At 36.4% G+C, this 18,015-nt stretch overlaps 3 protein-coding genes across 7 annotated transcripts; 1 reads left to right on the top strand and 2 right to left on the bottom strand.

Moving 5' to 3' along the window:
* The first annotated feature begins 640 nt into the window (after positions 1 to 640).
* On the top strand, positions 641 to 9,538 carry LOC118059709 (AP3-complex subunit beta-A). Of its 3 annotated transcripts, none has more exons than XM_035072649.2 (11): positions 641 to 1,058; positions 1,667 to 1,743; positions 1,881 to 2,130; positions 2,309 to 2,935; positions 3,748 to 3,921; positions 4,755 to 4,881; positions 4,957 to 5,066; positions 5,657 to 5,857; positions 6,137 to 7,098; positions 7,913 to 8,179; positions 8,906 to 9,538. In XM_035072649.2, the coding sequence occupies exons 1-11, from the start codon at positions 843 to 845 to the stop codon at positions 9,252 to 9,254; spliced, it is 3,360 nt and encodes a 1,119-aa protein (XP_034928540.1). In that variant the 5' UTR covers positions 641 to 842; the 3' UTR covers positions 9,255 to 9,538. The 3 variants fall into 3 exon arrangements, with proteins under 3 accessions (XP_034928540.1, XP_034928541.1, XP_034928542.1); XM_035072650.2 differs by having other exon boundaries at positions 919 to 1,058; positions 1,657 to 1,743; XM_035072651.2 differs by having other exon boundaries at positions 919 to 1,058; positions 1,657 to 2,130.
* Positions 9,539 to 9,638: 100 nt separating this feature from the next.
* LOC118059710 (uncharacterized) lies at positions 9,639 to 13,462 on the bottom strand. Of its 2 annotated transcripts, XM_035072652.2 has the most exons (10): positions 12,921 to 13,460; positions 12,745 to 12,817; positions 12,503 to 12,619; positions 12,098 to 12,425; positions 11,540 to 11,951; positions 11,344 to 11,443; positions 11,195 to 11,254; positions 10,937 to 11,020; positions 10,494 to 10,601; positions 9,639 to 10,387 (listed from the first exon to the last, which is right to left on the bottom strand). In XM_035072652.2, exons 1-10 carry the CDS (start codon positions 12,947 to 12,949, stop codon positions 10,079 to 10,081), a joined length of 1,620 nt encoding a protein of 539 aa, XP_034928543.1. In that variant the 5' UTR covers positions 12,950 to 13,460; the 3' UTR covers positions 9,639 to 10,078. The 2 variants fall into 2 exon arrangements, with proteins under 2 accessions (XP_034928543.1, XP_073267965.1); XM_073411864.1 differs by having other exon boundaries at positions 11,344 to 11,951; positions 12,921 to 13,462.
* A 257-nt stretch (positions 13,463 to 13,719) lies between these two features.
* On the bottom strand, positions 13,720 to 16,757 carry LOC118059711 (16 kDa phloem protein 1). Of its 2 annotated transcripts, none has more exons than XM_035072655.2 (5): positions 16,591 to 16,755; positions 15,840 to 15,905; positions 15,112 to 15,250; positions 14,541 to 14,676; positions 13,720 to 14,092 (listed from the first exon to the last, which is right to left on the bottom strand). In XM_035072655.2, exons 1-5 carry the CDS (start codon positions 16,655 to 16,657, stop codon positions 14,036 to 14,038), a joined length of 465 nt encoding a protein of 154 aa, XP_034928546.1. In that variant the 5' UTR covers positions 16,658 to 16,755; the 3' UTR covers positions 13,720 to 14,035. The 2 variants fall into 2 exon arrangements, with proteins under 2 accessions (XP_034928546.1, XP_034928547.1); XM_035072656.2 differs by lacking the exon at positions 13,720 to 14,092 and adding an exon at positions 14,141 to 14,462 and having other exon boundaries at positions 16,591 to 16,757.
* Positions 16,758 to 18,015: the final 1,258 nt, after the last annotated feature.

Here is an 18,015-nt window from a genome sequence, read left to right on the forward strand (position 1 = left end):
ATATTACTTGACTGTCATCATTCTTGTCGTCTACCCCGAAGCTATAGTTTATTGCAAAGAAAGAAAAATCCATTTTTAGAAAGTAGCTCCTCCTCCGCCTCCTCCTCCTCCTTCTTCCTTTTTTTTTTTTAAAAAAAAAAATTTAAAATAACTCTAAAATATGATATTTTTTCAAACAATCGTCCAACTGTTATCGGTGAAAACACAGAAGATAATCTATTTTTTTTCTTATTCATCATTTTAAGTCATAAATTTCATAGTGATTTAAACTTACCATGTAAATGAAATGTAATTAGTTTCTGCATATCCAGCTTAGATTCGAGTTAAAAGATTTTCTTTGCTCTTCAAATCATTGCAAGGATTAGTTGTTACTAAAAAACTACTAAATCATTGCAAGGATTATTCTACATAACCAGCTTGAAATTTAATTTTTCTGGATATAATATAAAAATAATAATATATCTGGACTTTATGAAACTACTGTTTTTTTTTTCCCCGTTAAAAAATGGGCTTCACGCTCAAGTCTATCTACATCAAATGGCACCAAGATGAAGCATTATGGCCCACAATCAGGTCCCCACGGCCCAACAACACCCATGTAGTTCAATTCCTAAATCCAAACAAGCACTCACTCAGGCCAGGCAGGATTCATATTCTCAAACAAGTCTCCACCAAGACTCTCATCCAAACAGGCCACTTCTCCAATTCCAAACTCCGGCGAAGAGACTGTCTATTCACAATCCAGTTTTACGTCTACAAGAACCAAATCACCATCTTCCTGTACAATTCATAAATTTGAACTTTAAAGCAAAAATCTTAAAAAGACTGAAAAACACTAAAATATGTTTACACAATTTGGTGCCACAGCTGACACACTGAGCAAGGCATCAACACTCATGTTTCGGTTCGGCACCGATGCTCACTTATACGACGATCCAGAAGACGTGAACATCGCACCCTTACTCGATAGCAAATTCGACTCCGAGAAATGCGAAGCTCTTAAACGCCTCCTCGCTCTCATCGCTCAAGGCTTCGACGTTTCCAATTTCTTTCCTCAGGTCCGTATAAATTACATCTATCCTCGTTCTCTAGTTTAAAAATTGTTAAAAATCAATTGGAACTGAATTTTCAATGCAATCGCACTAATTATGCTTACATTTTTAAATTGCGACATGTTAATCTCTGTTTGGAAATAAGAATTTGGATATTGAATCTTTTATGTTTTTTTTTTTTGGAATTTTAAGTTATCAGCTTTACTTGTTTGAGTGATGAGTGGTCAATGATTCGAGTTTGATTTTTGAAGAAACGAGAAATTCGATTGCCTGGGAATCTATTTTCACGATTAATTACATATTCTAGATGTAGATACCCATTTTAATTTAATTATAAACCAAAACTACAGGGGTAAACATGAGGTTTTCTCATTTATCATTTCATTCGAAGTTTAATTTTAAAATATATATTTTTAAAATTTTTCTTATAACAGGAGTGCAATCCAAGACTCATTGCTTCTGAAATGTTGTGTCTGGTTCTACTGTTTTACTGTGTGTTACTCGAGTAATTAGGACTGAATTTTGGCTCGAGGATTTAATTACATTTTCGATACTCTATAAACGGAGTATATATCTTATCTCATCTGCTCTTCTTTAATCAAAGGGAATTTCAGGTTGTTAAAAATGTGGCATCTCAATCACTGGAAGTTAAGAAGCTGGTTTACTTGTACCTGCTACACTATGCTGAGAAGTACGTAAGCAATCAATTTTTATTTCTATTATGCTTCATGCTTCTCACATCTGAGGATATAAATTGAACTTATGCAACAATAAACAACCATGTAAGGTGGACAGTGCATTTTGGCATTACTTCAATTTTATTTTCAGGCGTCCAAATGAAGCATTGCTATCAATCAATTCCTTCCAAAAGGACCTGGGAGATACAAATCCACTGGTGAGAGCATGGGCATTGCGTACTATGGCTGGAATTCGCTTACATGTAATTGCACCACTTGTTCTGGTGGCTGTGGGAAAATGTGCCAGGGATACAGCTGTTTATGTGAGAAAATGTGCTGCCAATGCTCTTCCTAAGTTGCATGATTTGTGCCTCGAGGAAAATTCCTCTACGATTGAAGAGGTTTGTCTTTATTAATTTCGAATTCTTCCGTGACATCGCTCCTTTATCTGTGTAGTAAAATGTGTAGGAAATTCATTTAATTTGTAAATTGGGAGCTTGTAATTTATCTCAGCCATGGAGGTGCTACATATTACCATTATGTTTAGTTGATGAGTTCATAGTTTTCTGTTTTATGCAGATTGTTGGAACATTGTTAAGCGACAGTTCACCTGGAGTAGTTGGAGCTGCTGCGGCGGCGTTTACTTCTGTGTGTCCAAATAATTATTCTTTGATTGGGAGAAAATATAGAAGGTTATGTGAGATTCTTCCCGATGTGGAAGAGTGGGGTCAGATAGTATTGATTGGAATACTTTTGCGCTATGCAATAGCAAGGCATGGCCTTGTGAAAGAATCCATAATGTTCTCTTTGCATGGAAGAGAAAGATCCCATTCTGAAAAGGATGATTCAGATGATGACTTTGCATTTAAAAATGATGTCAGTGGCACGAGCGGGGAGTATGATTCTGATTTGGCACGGACGATCTGTAGATGTTATATTGAAGGGCCTGATGAATACTTGTCAAGGTCAAGTTATGCTAACAGGATTTCCTTTGAATTCAATGAAGCAAAATTTACGTCTGGCAGAAGTAATGATGAGGTGAAAATCCTACTTCAGGGTACATCTCCTCTGCTATGGAGCAACAATAGTGCAGTGGTTGTGGCAGCAGCTGGTGTACACTGGATCATGGCTCCAAGGGAGGAAGTCAAAAGAATTGTTAAACCACTTTTGTTTTTGCTGAGATCATCTAACACTTCAAAATATGTGGTACTTTCCACTTCCTGTGTTCATCTGTTTTATTACATGTTATAATGATCATTGATGTGTGTACATGCTAATATATAACTCTTATGCTTCTCTGCTTTTGTTTCTTATAATGCACACCTATTTGTCATCACCTTCAAGAAGGTAATCCATGAGGTGTGGGCTGAGATTGTGCTGAGGTGCTTTGGTTGCTTACGTGAGTGTGAAAATCAGTGAATTTGTTGGAGAGAAAAGGGAGAACATTGTGTTTCTGGGAAAATGAGATCCATAAAGGGAATTTTATTAGAGCTTTGATTAAAACCCAACTAATGTGTAGAATTTCTGCTTTTTTGCTTGCTTGTTAATCGAGTGGGATGGTAGATGGTATGGTTTTTTCATTTGCTAATTTGGCATAGATTCAATGTGATTACTAATCAACATTTCAGCATTTAAGTAAAAACATTACATTGATGTTTACAAATAGGTACAGTGCTTGTCCAAGGGAGCTTTTTGCTTTGATATACCCATCAGCTATTTTGCTCTTGACATGCCTTTGTTTTCTAACTTTTGGTTCTTTGTGGCGCTACTGTCTTGGGTGATCCATATTATAGTCTTACATATAAAATGATATGGATAATGTACTGGAAAGTCATTTAATGTGCTATACAAGTAGGTGATTCATGATACCATATATTTTTCTTGGAAGATCCTACGGCATTCAAGATATGCATGGATGTAAATGTCCTGATAGTACATGGGATTTTGTCAAGTGTTTACTAAAGTTTTAGCTTTAATCAGTACTAAGGTAAGAATAATTATAGTGATTACCTTTGCAGGTCCTTTGCAACATTCAAGTGTTTGCTAAAGCGATGCCTTCTATCTTTTCTCCGTACTTCGAAGACTTCTTTGTAGTTTCTTCAGATTCATACCAAATAAAAGCTCTGAAGCTGGAGATTCTTTGTTCTATCGCTGCTGATTCATCTATCTCATCCATCTTCAAAGAGTTTCAGGTATTTCCCCACTTTTTAATCTGTCTGATGGTTAGGTGTCTTCTCCTAGGAAGTTTGCCAGTTTGACTTTTCATTCCCTTGACATGATGATAGAATGTTAAATCACATTTTTGCGATATTTCATGTGCTTTATAAAATGCTCTTGACCTCAGAATTTCCTCTTACATAACTTAGCCTTTTGTTTATGGGGAGAAAGAAGGGTTGCTTATGGTGTTTGCCATTTTATGCAGTTCATTTTCATAGTATTTTCTTAATGACCCTTTGCTCTGTTTCCTTGTACCACTGTCTTAATGTTTGCATTTTTAGGATGCTTTAAGGCATCTTTAAAGTGAGTGCTAAGCTGTCTAAATCATGGTGTTTCTATATAGTAATGTAGTGTTGAGGTTTGAATTTGCAGAATAGGAGTAGTGCCAAATAAGTCAGATGAAATTTAGCATAGGGTTGTAAGAGTACTTGTATCACTTGCAATCAAAGCAAGAATTAATTACAATGCTCAAGCAGGTAAATAGCATCTTAATCTTTGAATAATATTTCAAAAGGAATGAGAAAGAACTTATGTGATCACAATTACATCAATGTATTTCATGGACTTGTTGACATATTCACTTCTTCACTCCTCAGTAACAATAAAATAAAATAAAAATAAATACATAAAATAAAAGGAATCTCATGACATACTTGTGCGCACATGTATGCACGAAAACATTAGAAGTGGTAGGATGCTTAGGCCTCTATTCATTACCTTTTGCTTTCATTTGCAATTTTTTGTGTCATAAGGATCAACATGGTCTTTCAGTGCTTGAGGTGATGCTAATTCTTTAGTTTATTGCCAGGATTACATTAGAGATCCAGACAGGAGATTTTCAGCTGACGCTGTTGCTGCTATTGGTTTATGTGCAAAACAAATTCCTAGTATGGCAAGCACATGCTTGGAAGGACTGTTGGCTCTGGCTAAACAGGGTCAGTTTCCACAGATCTTTCAAATGAAAAAAGATAATCTATTTATTGTTTTCTTAAGCAACAGCCTTTCTGCAGATTTGTCAACCTGTGACCCTGGGTCCACTAATGGAGAAGCTGGTATTCTAATTCAAGCTATAATGTCAATTAAATCAATTATTACACAAGATCCCCCCACTCATGAAAAGGTATATTGCTCTTTTCCTTTTCTTGCCTATCTTCCTTTGACTGTTCATTCTGTTGAGATATTATCATTTATAAAAAAGACCGATGCTAGAAGCAGTATATGTGGTTAGTGTTTGCTGTCCTGTCTTGTGTTACTTCTCACATCAGCACTCACGTGATTCTTTCAATTTGTTGCTTATGCTAATTTATGTTTGGATTTGGAAGATTTTATTCTAATTATTAAAGGGAGCTTTGTGTTCAAGTTTTCCATGGATGTTAGTTTCTTCCTTCATTTGCTTGCCATCGGGGTGGGGAAGGTTGTTTGGCTTCTACACTGTAGTTTCCTCCTGTTCTCTACTTTTCCACTTATTCCGCAGTAAAACTAGTTTCTTTTTAAAGTTGAAAATTTCTACCCTTCAGGCTATTGCTTCATGCCTGCCAATTATCATCAATTTATTCAAACTGTATTATTCCTCAATCAATTAGCTCAACTGATTCTGCACACCATCGTTACTTTACACTTGCATGATGTTATGGCATATTTTTGAATCACAGGTTTGCTTTTAGATATTTTCTTTTACCATTTTAAAGTGACGTCCTTTTGCTTTTAAAGGTTGTAATCCAGTTGGTCCGCAGTTTGGATTCAATCAAAGTGCCAGCAGCCCGTGCAACAATAATTTGGATGATAGGAGAGTACAGGAATTTAGGGGAGATAATCCCAAGGATGCTAACCATTGTACTGAAGTATCTTGCTTGGAGCTTTACTTCAGAAGCATTGGAAACAAAGCTTCAGATTCTTAACACTACCGTTAAGGTATATCAAATACTTTTCTTGTACTTCTCTCAGAAACTATGATGGACTTGTGCCTTATAGTTTGCTGTAGAGAGATACCCTTCCCACATATTTGTAACAAGTTGCTGGGTATGCCACATGTAAATACAAACCGGGACTCAAGATTTTTTTTTTTTATCTTATTGTATTTCTATTACTCTCTTAAATTTGTTGTAACCTCAATGTGAATGAATTAATTTTGGTCTTCTGAGTTTAATGCCTTGAAGAAAACATTCTATTCAAGTCACCTTTTTCCTGTAGGTGCTATCAGGTGCAAAAGGGGAAGAAATGCAGACATTAAAAAAACTAGGGAGCTACGTGATTGAACTAGCTGAATGTGATTTGAACTATGATGTTCGTGACAGAGCTCGCTTTTTGAAAAAACTTCTGCCATGCAGTTTAGATAGTGGAGAGCTGGAGCTAGGTACGAACTGTCCACCCAAGAAGCAGGACCTGCCACAAGTACTTGCAGAATGCATGTTTCAGGGACAAGCTAGAAAACTGTCACCTGAAAGTATGGATTATCGTGTCTATCTTCCTGGATCTCTCTCACAGATAGTTCTTCATGCAGCTCCAGGATATGAGCCTCTCCCAAAACCTTGCAGTGTTCTCGATCATGAGCTTGATACAAATGTGATTCATGGTGTGGACACACTAGGTGAGGGGGCAGATGGCACTGACTCATTATCTGGATCATCATATGAGGAAAGTGCTTCTGATTATAGCTCTGAACGTTCTATGACTGTTTCAAGTGCGGATGGTGGCGGTGATGAGACTAGTTCAACAAGTGAGGTTGACAACACTGATCCATTGATTCAATTGTCAGATACTGGTGATGCTAACCAAAATCAGAATGGAGCCCCTCATTCTGCTTCTACTGATTTGGAGGAGCTGATGTCAAAGAGATCTCTAGAGACATGGTTAGATGCGCAGCCTGGTTTATCAATCCTGAGCACATCGGAACAAAGTCAACTCCGTAAATCTTCAGCTAGAATCTCCATAAGGGATATTAGCAGTCGAGTTAAACCTAAAAGCTACAGACTCTTAGATCCTGCTAATGGAAATGGATTAAAGGTGGATTATTCATTTTCACCAGAAATTTCAAGCATATCACCCTTACTTGTTAGTGTAGAAGTTTCCTTTGAGAACTGTACCGATGAGACCATTTCAGAAGTAACCTTGGTGGATGAGGAATCAAGCAAAGCTTCAGATTCTTTTGAGAGGTAACTTTAATCTTTGCTTGTCTAAAAATTGAGACTCGTAATTTATTTTAATTTGTTTTTATTGGGGGTTAACCCGGGTTGACTCGGGTTATTTTTTAGTTTTGTTATTTTTTTTTCAATTTTATCCTTCAACATTAGGTTTATTGGAAATTAGACTTCATAATTTTTTTTTTGCTTTCTATGGGGTTATCATAATCTCATGACCCGGCATGCAAATTGGCATATTAATCCAGGTTGACCTGACTCAATCCAATATGTTATTGTCTCAATATTTATAAAAAAATATCATTTTTAATATTTATTTTGAGTTAAACAATTTTTTTACCGATTATCTGAGTTGTCTTTGGACCAACCAAGTTGATCGGGTCATATTGAAACAATCTCCACACGGTTTAAAATATTTTTTCTACTAGAAAAAATATTAGTAGCATCTAGATATATTTTTATGTTAATAACTTTTTTGATCCAATCCGCAGCATAACGTGGGCTAGTGATCTAGTTGATTTCTAATTCCAAGTATTCATGCAACTAGGAGTTTTTTGGGTATCCTATTATTGTAAATGTGGATTATTGGCTGGAACTGGGCATTCTTTTGTTAGATTTGTGTTTGTGATTAGTAGACTTTCTTGGGTTTCCGTCATGTTTCATACTTAAGTGGTCAGGGGTACCCAATCAACTTGATCTTCAGGCAACCATAGGAAGTCTGTCCCATCTAACATAACTCCAAGGTTTCTTTGACCATATAACATGCCCTTCTGTTTTACTGGATTTTAAGCACTAATTACAGCCACCTGTTTTTATCTCAATACTGCAGCTCACCATCTCATAAGGATGTGCCAACACTGGTTCCTATGGAAGAGATTGCTTCACTGGAACCTGGTCAGACAGTAAAAAAGATTGTCTATGTTTGTTTCCATCACCATCTATTGCCTCTGAAGCTGGCGTTATATTGCAATGGCAAGAAGCTTTCTGTTAAGTTGCGGCCTGACATTGGATATTTTGTGAAACCACTTCCAATGGATGTTGAAGCTTTCACAAATAAGGAATCTCGTCTCCCAGGAATGTTCGAGTACACCAGGAGGTCAGCTCATTTTTTTTGGCATATTATTATTCTTCATAATTGATATTTAGAGAGATAAGGAAATGAATGACTTATATTTCATATTCAGAAAATCTGCTTATGCTTTTTTTTTCTGCTTTGTCATGTTAGCATCATTTTTGTATTGGTGATCTAATTGTTTTTGGTTGTGAATCTAGAAAAGTTGTCTAAAACATGCATGGACAATTTTTTTTTTTTTGCTTTGAACTTTTGGATTTAGAAATACATTGTTGGTTCTCTCAAAGATCAAACATATCTCCTTACAGTTCATTTTGGTAAATCAAAAGTTCATCTCACATTCTCTGGGAGGATGCAAGAAACAGTCTATTCTTCCTGGACTTTGAGGGTTTGATGATTGTTAAAGTATAATGATATGAGTAGGAGACTTCTATTATCTTGAAATTTCACCACCTCCTTCCTGATGTAGCACAGTCAAGATGGAATAACACAAGAAAATATATGTGTAATGTCGTTTATACTGATAGATGCTGTAAAATGTCATTACATGTTGAAAAGCTTCACTTCTAACTTCCCATGACGAACTGAAGCAATTGCAAAAGGCGTCGTACACACACATAGAAGAAAGGAGATTCTTTTATATTGGAAATTTCTTTCTTTGAGTGACAGCACAAGGTTTTATCTTCCTTTTCTTTTTTAAACCTACATTGAGCATTCTTAACCAAAGTGGATTTTTTTTTAACGTGCCAGCTTCACCTTCGTAGACCACATTGGGGAGCTCAACAAGGAGAGTGGTGACAATGCATTAGTGAAAGACAATTTTCTATTGGTCTGTGAAAGCCTAGCATTAAAGATGCTTAGCAATGCAAATTTTTCTCTCGTATCTGTTGACATGCCAATTTCTGCCAAACATGATGATGTCTCTGGTTTGTGCTTACGATTCAGTGGTGAAATTCTGAGCAACTCAATGCCTTGCTTAATTACCATTACTGCTGAAGGTAAATGCTCTGAACCGTTAAATGTGTTGGTAAAAGTCAACTGTGAGGAAACTGTATTTGGCCTAAATCTGTTGAATAGGATCGTCAATTTCCTTAGTTGAGTCCTCTTTTTATTTGCTTGTAATTGTTGATTGTGATCAAAATAGTGAACTCATTGATCATTGGGTTTGATAAAAAAGGTGAAATACTGGGAATTTGATTGATGCCATTGTGTTAAACTGTAATTGAACTTGCTAATTTCTGTAGCTGCTCACAATACTTTGAATATTGCCTTCCAATTCTTTTATTTCAGACAAATGTATAGCTTCGAAATCATTTATGCAACTTGAAATCGCTTGGATCCTTGTCATTGTTATTGTTGAAAGGTTTTCTTTGTTCTTATTGATATGATACTGTTGTTTTCCCTTTGAATTTCATTTGCTGTTTCTGTTTCTTATGGACAAGAGATTCGTTGTCTCTATTAAGCCAAACCTTTGTTCGTGGAATTTTCCCAGTGTGATAAAAGCATTACTAGCTCGGAGAACCCCAAGTAGTCCAATGTTATGAACATCCTGCTTTACTGCTTCGTAGAAGAATGTGCTTTCATATAGTTGGTCGTCGTTTGGCATCGTCATTTATTTGGTCTCGACATATTACATTATGGCTGTTGTCTAGTATTGATAAAGGCTAATAACCTATTTATTTTCCTACACGAGATCATACAAATTTATAGAATTGACATCAGTTTTGGCTGTCGAAATTGATATTCATTTGCTAGAAGTCTGAAATTAGGTCAGTCATTCTAAATATTTGAAAGGAGCTGGTTAGATCTCAAGCTAGTTACAACTTATCCTTGCTCTTTTGCTCTTTGAGATACTAGGCACTGATAACTCACGTGCAGACATTAGCAGTTGTGGTAGGACTTCTCACTTTCTGTTAGCGAGTCTTAAAAGGGCAGCAGGTAGCGAAACTCTGATTCATAAGGCTGAACTTCTACCATCTTTGTCAACGGAAATTTTGATTCTCCATTTAGGCACTCCATCATAAGTCTTTTCAGTGATCCAGAGCGTGGCAATTGGCTATAAATCCATTCTAGTAATGATTCCATGTCATCTGCAAAATCTCGCATGTGCCACTGCAAAAGCTTAGGCACCACAATCTTCCTCTTGCATGTAACTCCCACTGAAGCTTCCAGATACTCCACCTTTGCTCTTCCCAATTCATTCACCACTTCTTCTGGGGTATAGATCCTCAGCTGAATATCAGATCCCATTTTGTTAAAAAAAAACTTACAGGTCTACACTCGTGGCCCGAAGTAGATGGATTTTAGAGATCAAGTGTTAAAAGCATTATGCACTTACTGCGGGCGAGGACCAACTTCCTCGGCAAAGAGCGAATGTCACATTTGGTTCTGGATACCCCAGACCATAAGCATGCCGTAATAGCATTTCCTTCTCATCCGCATGGCCCTTGTAAGCGAAAACATAACCTTATCAACTATTATATAAAGCGAAGGCAGGAGATGAGTGTGCATCATGGCCGGAAATCGGATGTGATATCCATTCCGTTGCTGTTGACCTTGAAATGGAAAATCTAAGCCTTGCGGTTTTAGCTTTCTTTAGGGTGTTGTGAGTGTACTATATACTCAGATGAGAACATTGAAGTTTATAGGATCTTTAGCAATTAAAAAAAAGAAGAAGATGGATTGGAGGAGGCATGCAATTTTGAAAATTCTGAAACGTGGCAGGGAACCATCAATCTATGTCCATGCACAGAATGAATAATTAGATAACTATGAACTTACGTGGTTTGGTTCACATGGATGCCGGAGAATAAAGTGTTCAATGGCTAAAGCATTCAGCACTATCCCACCCACATTCACTGCAGCCTGGATTAGCATAGTCCCATTAATTTACTAATGGTTACCGTAACTGGGAAAAAGAAAAAAAAAGAAGCAGGTGGTCATAGTTGAGCACAATGCCATGTCAATGTTTGTGTAGCCGAATATTGGGCAATTCAGGCTTGATTTTTTAATCCATGGTTTGTCTACGAATTGACATACCTTGTTCATAGTTGCCAGCAGATTCTCCTGTGACGAAGGTAGCCCATGTTCTAGAAATCCCTGAAATTTTATGACAAGCAGAATCTCATTAAATATTTGACAGACATTCCTCTCATTTGCTAGATGAAACTTGAGATTTCTTACAGTACATGCATTATGCAGGCGTTGTAGATATTGATCCAAAATGCTAGCTTCTGCTTGTAGGTCAAGAATGTCAAGTCAACGTTACATAGTCTACGGATTAAAACCCTGGAAGAGGAACAGAAATAGAACATGTGAGGAACTCTGAAATTTGAATTATCGGTGTCTAAAAAATCATCATGCCCTGAGAAAATCAGTAAGCACCTCAATTTTCCGGCCATTGGTAAACACTCTGATAAACGACGAACATCTAACGAGTTTCTTTCTACCTGAATGAAGTTCTTGTAAGGCCCAATGTCCCTGACAGTGCTATCTAAATCTGGCATAATGCGGTAAGGGTCGAGGTTTGATTCATTGTGGTTGAAAGGAAAGATAGATGCTTTATAGTTGAACAAGGTCTTTGGGCCCTTTGAATTCATGCAGGATAGGCTAAGTTTTGGAACAATAGCTAATTCTTCTGTATCTTGTGGTGGTGCCTGGTGTAGCTCAAGGAATATTCCTATTAGGCTTTTGACAAGTTCTTCTGACAGTTCATTTGGATTCTCATTACAAATTTCTTTGCAGATATGGTGTTCATTTTGTATTCTTCCTGTATGCCTCCTTGGTTTCTCATTTTCTGTGCAGTACAAGAACAGAGGAGACAATAAAAAAGTGGATTTTCCTTGTATTTTTTTTTCCCTTCGTATACTTTTTGACAAAACTTAGAAAGTAAAAAGACTCAACAACTTGAGCCAGGCTCAAGGAATGTTCATGCAAGCTTACTAGTGGAACTTGTAGACAACATGCTTAACATTTCTGCTGCAGAACCTACAGAGGGTCTTCTGAATTTCATTTTCTCTTTTTTGTATTCGTCATAATGTTGTGATCTGGATAGCTGATTGAAATCGTCTTCGAGCACTGATCGATTTTCCAGTCCGCTTGGTGGTAATTGATTTTGTTGCTTCATTTTCTTTAGCTGTTGCGGCTGCCTTTTCCATTCCTTGTTCTGCTTCCTCTCCTGATACAAGTTGAGTTTCAGCTCATCAACTTTTCTTTCAAGCCATACGATCTCCTCCTCCACCATTGCCAGTTCTGCAAGGAGGCTCTGAACCTGCACACGCACCAATCCTCTTTATGACATCAATTCTATAGAAAGAGTAATAGCAATGTCCACTTAATTGCTCTTACTTGGGGTGGTATCAGCGTGGCAAGACATGGATGTGACGACACTGAACCATGGAGCGCACACTGCAGAACCTTGTTTATTGCCTGTTCCTCGTCTAATTCTGCTTGCAATTTCTCGACCTGCAACGTTTACAAGCCAAAGCCACCATTAGTAATCCTTTAATGACAATTTTTTGGCTTCTACTCCTATATGCTACACAGAACAAAAGGCTAGGTGGAGAAATGATCGAAATAAATTTCTTCACCTCCTCCTCGAGATCGACTCTTTTCTGTTTCTCATCACTCTGTTGCCCAAGGTAGTCTTCAAATTTCATTGTTCTTGCAAGGCCAAAAAATGAAGAGAAGTCTACAATCTAAGAACAGTGGCAAAGGAAGTTACAAGAAGAGGGTGCCTATTAAAACAGAGAGATAGAAGGTTCACCTGGACAGTCGGACAGTCGTGGGTGCCATTAAGGAAGTTGGAAGATATCAAACGTTGAAGTGGAAGTGAAAAAATGGGGGGATGGAGGATGGCAAAAAGGGATAGTGAGAATCTGCGGTGGAAGAATCTTTAGCTGTGATTGGTGGCGGTGGTAGCAGTCGTGGTTGTTAATGTTATTAGTGAAATGCATGACCATCCCATGATCCTAACACCATTCATACAGGTCATCCATTAATTTCGACCAATTTGTAAGTGCTGTAGTGGCAGACGTGAAACCCATGAACAATTCGAAGCACTTTTTCGAAAAGTTTCTTTTTCCCTTCCATTTTCCTGCCTTGTAAATTACTGTAAGTAATTACTAATTGCTGTAATGATTTATTTTAATGAGAATAAAACGAATTGCACAAATAAATAAATAAATAAATAAACAGAGAGAGAAGACAAAGAGCGAGCGACTTTATCTAACAAGACAGTGACTGATAATGATGGGAATTTTATTTCATTTCAGGGAACTCAACAATTCCTAAGAAGAATCTAAAGTTTTCCTAGCGAGTGATCAAGAGTATAATAACTTTTGTTTGTAGATCTATTTCAAAATTATATTTCATTTTAAAAATATCAAATTCAATAATTTTTTAGTGTTTTTTTATGATTGTAATTAAGTGGATATCAAATATAAAAAATCTTAAATACAATTTTTTTATTTTTTGTGTATGAGCATATAATTAAGTATGAGATTCCATGCCGATAAATTTGCAGTTCAATTAACACCTCGTGTTCTCTTCTTCTGATAAGTCTCTTGTTAAAGCTTCTCTTTGATAACCAAAATAAATAAATACAGTAAAATAAAATAAGCGATTCCATACAAATTCAAGTAGCAGAAAATATCAACAACGACAAAAATCTTAAAAAGAAAAGAGAAAAACGGGAAACTTCCAAAGAAACACTACAATGCCATGCAGCCTTGAGCTGGAGAGACTCTCATGTGCAGTATACGAGGAACAAGATTACTGAGTTCCCGGTTTAGGGTTGCAAAGGCTTCCAAAAAAAAAAAAACAAATCATAGAAGCTAGTGCTAGCTTAGGAAGTTCATCTCAAACAGATTAGCAAGAGACCTAAAAACTGCTTTGGTTCCATCCGCCGTACTGTTCCCCGTCATAATCCTTTTCCTCCTACAGAATACAACAATCAACCACAGCATTAATCAACCAAGATAAACAATGGCAGGCAGCATTGCATAATGTACTTCTGTTATTCAATTTTTAACACTGATTTGATTTGATTTTGATTTTGTCTAGACTTATAGCCAACAATGCTCATTGATTGTTGCTTCATGCATCGCTTGGGCTAGCTAAACTTTATGGTGCTTATAAGATCTAAAGGAGTATCATTTTCCCCCTTTTATGAATCATTTTCTGGGGCATCATCATCTGTTAGCTACCATAAACCACTATAGAATTCTAGAAAATCCGTTAGTCAAGGTGGAAACGGGCTTAGAAACATTGATGCTAGCATTCGATGAGACAAAAACGTTTCAGTCTCCTGCTAATTAAGAGAAGTGAGAAACCAAGAAAAAGAAAACACCGTGCACTTATGCAGGAATAATATATATATATATACCTTGAGGGTAAAAGTGACACCGACTTGAATCTCTCCAGTATATGATTGCGTAGCACTAACCACCCTATACTTGCAGGGATGTAGCTCAGCAGATCCATTTTCCACGCCTGATGTCAACAAATCCTTCACATAGATCCTACATGAACAAAAAATGGAGAAATAAACATAACAATATGCCTAAAATACCTTCATTTATCAATATTACTGGATTTATCTGTGAATAAAAATAGTAACTCTGTTCGGATTCTTCTATTAATTCATTTTTCTTGTAGACACTTTCTCATCCCCGGTACATCAATCAAAAGTCTGCCCCTACAGCATAAATTGCATAATAATACTTAAGAAGCAACCCTGAGGCTTTTCATTTGTCGAATTTAGTGACCTGGCTCCTATGACACCTTCCTCCTTTTTGTTCAAAGCAAGCTTTATATGCATGATTTCTAACGGTAGATCAAGTGCATAAAACGACCCGAAATGTATTGCCTCAGTAATTAGCTTTATATGTGGGGGGAGATTTTTGAAACTCAGAATTGTAATCGGTAAGCTAATTCTAATTACTAATATGTCTTACGTGGCTTCACCAATGAAGTCGTCGGCAGAGAAGGTGTCTTTGTCCATGATTTTAAGACTGAGCTTATATTCGCCAGCTTGTCCTGGATACTCTACCTTGAATGTGAGCCTCTCATTCCAAACTGGATGACCACCTTGACCTGGACCGTTGATATGTTCACAGAGCAAAAGTTAATTTAAACAAAAACCCGGTTGTAAATATGGTGCGTACAATTAAATTCTAGCCTTACCTCTTTCTATCTGTATGATTGTTTAAGATTCTTGATTGCGTTTCCTTTGAGCAATCATTGAAATAAATAAAGGTGAACTTAGAATATGATTGCACATGAATGAGTGAAAAACTATGGTAAAGTTAACATCGCATCGCTTTTGCTTGCAATGCTAAAAATGCAGGCATTGTTGCTGTTCGAATATAATAGTTGCATATAATGCCTGGATTCATTCATGTACTAGTTGCTGCAATTATGTAGCATTTTCCTTCTGTTATATACTTTTAAAGGTAATAAAGAACTGCATATCCCATAGGCTACAGATATTGACTGGCTTAAACTCCATGGTTGGGACAATGCCTGCATTGATCAGTGACCAACTAAGTTTTGTGATTTGGAATTGGTCCAAGGAAGGATTATTGGTTGTTTTGACTTTTGAATCTGATAAGTGTATATATGTATATATAATAGAGTAAGATAATTATTAAATATCAGTTTGCGTAAGCAAAGCACCAATTACCTCTAGCTACACTGCTCTTGCGCTCTTGGCTTTTGTATTGCACGATAACATATAGATCCATATCACCTGCCATCATATCAAATATACAGAAATTAGAATCTTCAGTTCACAAGCATTCAGAACTTTAAAAAAGGAAAGACTTTAGTTGTCAATGTATTTCATTTTCCAGTGAGAGGATTCATCCCTGCACAGGTCTCTGCCTTTGGCATAAGTATGTGTGTTTAATGGTCAGATTACAGAGTGGGCGTTGATCCTCCCCTCCCGGTAACTGGATTGTATCTATGTCCCTACACAAGTCTACCAAAGACAGGCGATGGCTATTTTCACATTATTTCACTAATATATGTTTAATTGTTCATGATATACGGTTATGAATGGCAATTGTTCATCATTTCACTGCTATGGTCTGCTCTTCCATGTTGCAGCCCATTTGATAAAATCACAAAACCACCTTTATCTGAATTGGAGTTGAAACTAGACATAAAAATGGCAATTCAATGAAAGAAATGAGATTTCTGGCCAAAAATAGAAAAGAAAAAAAACCCCAAGAAAGTAGGATGAAGAACGAGAAAAAACCAGATGGAGCCAAATATCACGACACGCATTTCGGTAACCAGAACAGCAAGCACCAAGAAAGGGACGATGACAGGATCAAAAACACAGAAAAAAAAAACATGATATTTGACATAACTTGGAACTCTAAATAAAAGAAACAAATAGACAAAGAAACACAAAAACATGGAGATTGTACCTAGGAAATCAGTATCTCCAAGGCCTTTTGCATTCACCAGAAGCACTTCCAATATCCCACTAGCCATCTCTCTGTTTCTCTCTCAGGCTTTGAGGTAGGATAATTCTATAAGACTCCGATTCAAGGGTCTTTGGTGATGACTTGGTTTAAGCCTGGTATTTATCGAAAAAGAGTCCATCATGGACAAATATATAGCACTTGATGATACAATGACGGACTTTGAAGATTCAAGAATGACCAACCATTGCCTGTCTTCGGTCAAATCATTTCATTCTTCTTTTTTTTTTTTCTTTTCCAAATGATGAGAGCTAGTTTTTGTTTTTTATTTGAAAAAAGATATTCTTCTATGTTAACTGAAATTTAGTTTTTTTTAGCTTCTATTTTTACATGTTTTTAAAGGTGTTTTTTATTTAAAAATAATAATTTAAAAAAAAAAAACATTAAAATGATCCTATGAGTTTTTTTATATTAATATATCAAAACTATTAAAAATTATTAAAAAATATTAATTTAATATTTTTTCAAGTCAAATATATTTTAAAAAATTATCTTTTAATTGGAGTAACAAACACCCCTTATCACCAGACTTTAAGTATTCAGATGAACGATTATTGAAAGCTACAAGATACAAAAAGACTTATGTCAAGTGGCGGGTGTGGGGGTGCCGTTACCGCTAAAATGATGAAACCTATTAAATAATATTCATACGTAGTTAGAAGATAATCCTTTCTTTCTTTCTCTTCTAGTTTTTCATGGGCCACCAGTCCAATTCATAGATCTAGTTGCTCATTTATATTAAACTGTTTTATATCGAAGGACGTGGATATAATAATGGCTTAATTAATTAACTATCAAAGCAAGTTTGCATTTGATATAGACATTTTTTACCTCTTACAAATTTCTGCAACGATTTCTATGATTATTTTGAATGGTTATACTAATTAAAACCAGTTATGAACACCGATAATCCGCAGGAAATTGGATGGCGCCGTCCGATTATATGCTATGGCTGCATGCTTTCTAATTTGACTATAACCGCATGTTTCCTTTGACTTCCATATAAAAACCACCCTCTCTCGAAAAAAGGCCAAAAAAAAAAGAAGAAAAGGGAATGTTCTAACTTCTACGAAGGTTCTTCGGGATGGCTGCCTTGAAAGGTGTGGGAGAGGCCGACTGTTTCTGGAAGCGCCTTTTGGAAATTGCTTGATTCGAGCCTAAACTTCGTTTTGAAAGTTTTTCACGTCAACGCGTCATTAATGGCTGCTGCCATTTTTCTTTTTATTTTCATTTTCGTCATTGCATCATCAATTTAATAGCGCGTGTTGGATGGATTTTTTTAATTTGGTCACAAGAATTTGATGGGATGAATTCTCTAAATTACTAGCTTGAGATCGAAAAAAATAATTGGGAATCCTGTTTATAATT

The sequence above is a fragment of the Populus alba genome, chromosome 10, assembly GCF_005239225.2.
Source record: "Populus alba chromosome 10, ASM523922v2, whole genome shotgun sequence".
NCBI classification, from domain to species: Eukaryota; Viridiplantae; Streptophyta; class Magnoliopsida; order Malpighiales; family Salicaceae; genus Populus; species Populus alba.